Source organism: Monodelphis domestica, chromosome 3 (genome assembly GCF_027887165.1).
Source record: "Monodelphis domestica isolate mMonDom1 chromosome 3, mMonDom1.pri, whole genome shotgun sequence".
NCBI classification, from domain to species: Eukaryota; Metazoa; Chordata; class Mammalia; order Didelphimorphia; family Didelphidae; genus Monodelphis; species Monodelphis domestica.
In genome coordinates, this window is record NC_077229.1 from 222041147 (window position 1) to 222047146 (window position 6000).

Consider the following 6000-nt stretch of genomic DNA (forward strand, 5'->3'; position numbering starts at 1 on the left):
CAACAGATGACATTTCTATCGTGCTTTAAACTTTTCAAAACAGTTGACATACATTACCTCTTCTGATACTCAAAACAACCTTGTGAGGCAGGTATTATAGTGATCACCCCATTTTACAAAAAAAGGAAACTGAGGCAGAGTTCAGACACAGCTATTAAGTATCTAAAGGCAGGATTCCATACTCGTAGGACAAGCACTCTATCCACCATGACACCTAGTTTCCCAAAATGACACAGAACAAGAAATGACCAGAATTGGTGACAAGCTGGATGGGCGTAGGGTTGGAGACAAGGAAAGAGGAGGAATCAAAGAGATCCATGGGTTTCAAGCCTCGGTGACAAAAGGACAGCTAGTTCAGGACAAAGATAACGAGTGACCATGGTGTTAAATATAATCTTCTGATATGTAAACATTCTTGTCCCTATGTCAGGTTATTTTTACTCTCAAGATCCAGCCCAGATCTGGAGGGTTGCTGAGCAGCTGGAGGTTGGCATGGTTGGAGTAAACGAGGGACTGTTGTCCACAGTGGAGTGCCCTTTTGGGGGGGTGAAGCAGTCTGGTCTTGGTCGAGAAGGTTCAAAGTACGGTATCGATGAATATCTGGAACTGAAGTATGTGTGCTATGGTGGTTTATAGAAGTCCCCCAGTATTCCGTAGCAAAGGGTAGAAAATCCCTGTATAGATATCGAGAAATACCATCTAATATATTTTTAATAAACTTCCAGAGTCCTCATGAATTGCCTATAAATGTGAATTTTTAAAAACCTCCTCCAATCCCACATTATTTTGTGCATTAGCTGACAGCGTTCCTCAGATACTTGAATAGAACAAGAGGTGAAACCTGCAAGTGTCCTTCCTGCTTTGAGCTAGGCTGAGGTTGAGTTTCAGATAGGGATTTCCAACCTCATCCTAGTGCTGCCACCTGCTTCTGAGAATAATTCAGCAAGAACTTTTCTCACACTGTGGTTAGGTGTGGGTGGTTAGTCCTGAATGCACCAGAATAACCCTATCACAAGCCCATTTCACCTCTAACAAGACTCCATAGCATGGCAGCAGTACTGCGGATGCAGAGGAAATGCCTTCTTGCACATTCTGGCTGCCTGGGCATTGCAACAGAGGTGCAATCTGGCCTATTTTAAAAAGCCATTTGAAATCGTACAGGCTGCCTGTGTTTCTTTGTGGACAGAAGGAACATTTCCTTTCTTTTTCTCTGTCTCACTTCTTAAAAATTCAAGTCTACAACTCGTGTTTACTGAAGGGGAAAAAGTGTGTAGGATCTATTTTGCCTCTTTTCCTTATTTAGGAAATAAACAGGAGATTGCAGCAGAGAACTGTAGAGTTTGAAGGGGGAGTCCAGCCTGGAAGTCAGGAGACCTAGACTTGGGCATCTAAACTATTAATGTACAATTTTGGCAAACCATCATGTTTCTAGCCTTCAGTCATTCCCATCAGCAAGATGGTCACGTACAAGCCCCTTCCTTCCTGGGGATGTCGTTAAATTAAAACTCTCTACACATATTCATAGAGAGAAATACATGCTTTGGAAAAATGAGAGTGCTATTTAAGTACAAATTGTCATTATTATTTGTTCATAGCCCTCTGTGGTTTGCAAATGGCTTTCCATACAAGGAGCCTAAGATAGGTGCCGCCATATTGTCATCTACATTTTACAGATGAGGAAACTGAGGCTTAGAGCATTTTATATGTGACTGTAGATTCCCTAACATATGACCCAGTGCTCACCCCACTCCTTGTGGCTAATTTTCTTCTGTTTTGATCTTCTTATTGTTCTGGCTATTATCATTAACTCTGCCTTTGGCACTTAAATGCACAAATGGGGCAAGCCCACAGAAGAAATTAACACAAGATACTTGCGCATTCACAACATTCTGGCCAACCCCACTGTGTGTCCAAGAGGATTGCCTGTGGTGGTCACCTATAACAATGATGTCAAACTCTACTAGAAACAGGGGGCCAACTAAATCATACAAGATCATTTAGTAACATCTATATTCGATTCTATTTTTATTTTTTAATTCATTTAATCTTTTCATTAATTTTTAAATTTTTAAATTAATTTTGTTTTGTTACTTTCCAATTACATTTTCTTTAAAACCTCACAATCTATCTTCAAATCGGTACTGTGTTTTGGTTTCAAGACAAAAGAACAAGCAGTAAGGGCTAGGCAATTGGAGTTAAATGACTTGACCCGGCTCACACACTAAGAAGTGCAAGGCCCTCTCTGAATTCAGGACCTCCTGTCTTCAGGCCTGGCTCTCTTCTGAGCCACCTAGCTGGCCCCCCATTTACCTTTTAATCCTTGTTGGACATATGGCTTGCAGTCAAACCTGCAAGGGTTTGACACCTCTGATCTTCCAGCCCTTTCTCCTAGCCTGCCTTAGAGGCAATTGTTTACCTGTTTTCCTCAAAAACAGAAAGTCATAATAAACTTGAAAAAAAGAAAAGCAGGATGATGTGGTGAGAAGAATACTGGATTTGGGATCTGAATCTGAGTTTAAGTCTTACTTCTTGTAATAATTAAATTATATCTCTAATAATAAAAATATTCTATTTTATGAGGTTTATTAAGGATCATTAGAAATCAAGGAATAAAGAAGATACAAAATAAAACCCACGTGCCTATGGCTGATTAGCCCATTTGAAATCCCGGCACTTAGCTTACCACTGTACTTGCTGCATCATTTGCAAAGGAAGAACCTGTGGGAGGCGTTACTGCCAGTTAAATACCAATTGTGATCTCAGTTAAATACCAATTGTGATCTCCCCAACATGGAGACCCGGGAGAGATTATAGGGAATTATGGGAAATACCAAGGACTTCTGGGGATTGAAGTCTAGGGTTCAAAATCTCCATTTATACACTGAGGCATTTGAGCTTGAGCAAATAATTTCTTCACGGTCTCTGGGTTCTAGCACCTGCAAAGTGAGGAGTGGGCTAGAGCAGCCTTGCAGGTCCCTGTCAGTTTTAAATACTAGAAACTGAGAACCTATGCAAGTTTTCCATCATTTGTCATCTCTGCTGTGGAGAACATATACCCGAAGGCTTTATACCTCATCACAGAATCTGGTTGTTGAATTAACTTAGAAGTTTGGTGAACTTTGGTGCATCACCTAATTTATAAAGGGCCATCAGATTAAACTGAATTGAGAACATGGCTTGTTCCTTGATAAGAGCCATGGGGCATACTTATTTCTGTTTCTTATAGGTCTTTGCAAACGGATAATTGGACATCCATCACTACATAGAAGGTGATGAAATGTTAGTCTTTCTCCTAATCTCTTTGTCCACAAAATCCCCATGACATCTGGGTAGAGAGGAGATGGGGGTGGGGGAGGGGGGGGCAGCCAGGTAGCATAGTGGAGAGAGAGCCAGTCCTAGAGGACCCAGGTTCAGATTTGGCCTCAGGCATTGACATGTTACTTAACCTCAAGTTCCTAGCCCTTGCCACTCTTCTGTCTTAAAATTTACTAAGGAGGGCAGCTAGGTGGCTCAGGGCATTGATAGCCAGGCCCAGAGACGAGAGGTCCTGAGTTCAAACCTGTGGGCAAAACACCTAACCCTGATTGTTTTGCCCTTGCCTCTCTTTTGTCTTAGAATTGCTGCTAATACAGGAGGTAATGCTTTAAAAAAAAAGTGAGAAATGGGAATGAAGTGGAAATTAAATACACAGCTCCTAAGTGGGGCTTAGATAATCCTGAGCTTGTGGTAGAACTTTATTTCTGAGCCCCATTTAATGCTTAGTTCCTTATTCTTTCTCCTTAGTCCTCACTCCAAAGTGGGAATTTAAATTCTTTTTACCAGGCATTGGAAGGTTCGGAAAAATCTTCATATTAACATTAATAAGAGCTCTTCTTGGAGATGTTTTGTATTTGGCCCCATGCCCTAGCCATACAGATTATATTCCCAAGCCCCAAAAAGCAAAAAATAATCGTTTAACTTCAGAATGATTCGCTGAGAACTTCTACTAGTAGCACTGCGTAGAGCTCTGTAAAATGATGTCTGCCCAGATTCTTGATAACTATTCTGTTTGAAACACTTTGGGGGGAACCCAAGGTCATGATTGCCACTGTATAAAACACAACAGAATGAAAAATATGTTCTTATTTTTTAGAAATCTAGAATCCTGAGGTTTGAAGCATTTAGAAAAGTATTCAATGCCTTTGTAATTTTATCATACAATGGCCCCCTTGGGGTTCAATGAAGTATATAAATTTGAGACCACAGCCCCCATAACCACATCACTAATTAAATTTTACATGTTAATGAGAAAAAAGGAACAACTAATTATTCATTAAGATGTTATATGGGAATATTTCAGTTTCACTTGATCGTACTTGTTACTAGGGAGGGGTATGAGAAGGGATAGTAGAAAAGAGAAAAGCAACAATAAAATATTTAAATAGGAAAAGAGATAGGATGGCGGGGTGGGAGGGAGGAGGATTTGCTTTCAGTGAACCATTTTTTACCCATAAGATTGGTGACTTGCCTGGTAGATGAATCATTTTTTATGTTCTTCAACGTCATTATGCAGAAGTACAGCATTTGGGCTGAGAAAATGGTTTTTTCCTTACTCATTTACCCAGTAATGATCAATCCCAGACTCAAAGAGCCCTTACTTTGGGTAGATGACACTTGCTAGGCTACCTTGAGGTTCCCAACCATTGCCACACACCAAAAATGAAATTACCTAAAGATTAAAGGCCATTGGCCTGGAAAAAATGTTCCTGTTTGCTCCTAGCTATGTGCAACAGAGTCAATTTACTGCTGACATTTTCTTCAGATCACACTTGTTTTTTAAGTGTGATTATAGCTGGCTTTTTGGAAAGATGTTTTTAGGTGAAAGTACTTTTCTTTTTCAAAGTTTATTTTGGTGGAAAGAGCCAGGGAGAATAAAGTTCAAAAGCCCAATGTAACCTGATCTATTGTTCTGCTCTCATTGTTGTGTTTAAAAACTTGCCAGATGACCTCTCCTAGGGCGGGTCCCAGTGTTTTAATAATTCATATGCAGCTAATTTTTAGATTATTAACTGAAGAATTTTCCTAGTGTGATTTTTAATGTTACACTTTGTGAATAGCATCATTAAGCAAGTACGTAACAGGAAATGTTCTTAAAATGTATTTTGGACTGTGTACACACAAACTCATTGATGTGACTTCTCATTTCTGTTCTCTGTGTGTGTTATATGAGTGACTGTACCAGTGTCTGCTTTCCAGAGAAATGGATTTGTGAATATAGTTAATAAACATTCAGTTTTAACAATAGCATTTTCTATTTCTGTGTGAAGACTGGTTTTGGTTTATTTCTTAAGTCCTAACCTTTTTTTTCCATTTATATTTTTATCAGGGACCAACTCAAATGCATGTGATTTGGAAGTGGGCTTGCCAAATGTCAGAGGTGATGAGTGATTTCCCCAAATTCCCTTTCTCCTTCCTGTTATTTAGACAGTCTCTTCTAATAGAAAAAGAGTATGTGACCCTTGGCTTTTTCAGCTCAATTTTTTTCCCCATGAATTTTTGGTAGTTTTAAAATTAAATTAAAATTAATTTAATAGATTTAATTAAATTAATAAATCAAATTAAAATTTTGTATAAAAAATAACATTTGTTTAGAAAAAGAAGAAAAAATACTCAAAGACAGTCAAAAAAAGCATGAATCTATGAACAGCACACTTGTGGACCTCTTGGCCTTACAGTGGCTCAAGGTGGAGGGATATTCTTCTGTCTCTTCTTTGGAGCCATGCTGTTCTTTGTAATTTTGCAACATTCACCTTTTTTTTTAAACCATTACCTTCCATCTTAGAATCAATACTGTGTATTGGTTCCAAGGCAGGAAAGCAGTAAAGGCTAAGCAATGGGGGTTAAGTGACTTGCCAGAGTCACACAGCTGGGAAGTGTTTTCAGACCAGATTTGCACTTGGGTCTTCCTGACTCAGGCCCAGCTCTCTGGTCACTGTGCTACCTACCTGTGGTTCTAAGAAT

At 39.3% G+C, this 6000-nt stretch overlaps 1 protein-coding gene across 1 annotated transcript in view; it reads left to right on the forward strand.

The window, feature by feature from the left end:
• Window positions 1–5283, forward strand: part of ALDH5A1 (aldehyde dehydrogenase 5 family member A1) — a 47556-nt gene extending 42273 nt beyond the window's left edge. The window contains exon 10 of the mRNA XM_056823513.1: window positions 431–5283. Coding sequence (XP_056679491.1) covers window positions 431–636 — 206 coding nt within the window. The 3' untranslated portion in view covers window positions 637–5283. The remainder of the gene's footprint in view (window positions 1–430) is intronic.
• Window positions 5284–6000: the final 717 nt, after the last annotated feature.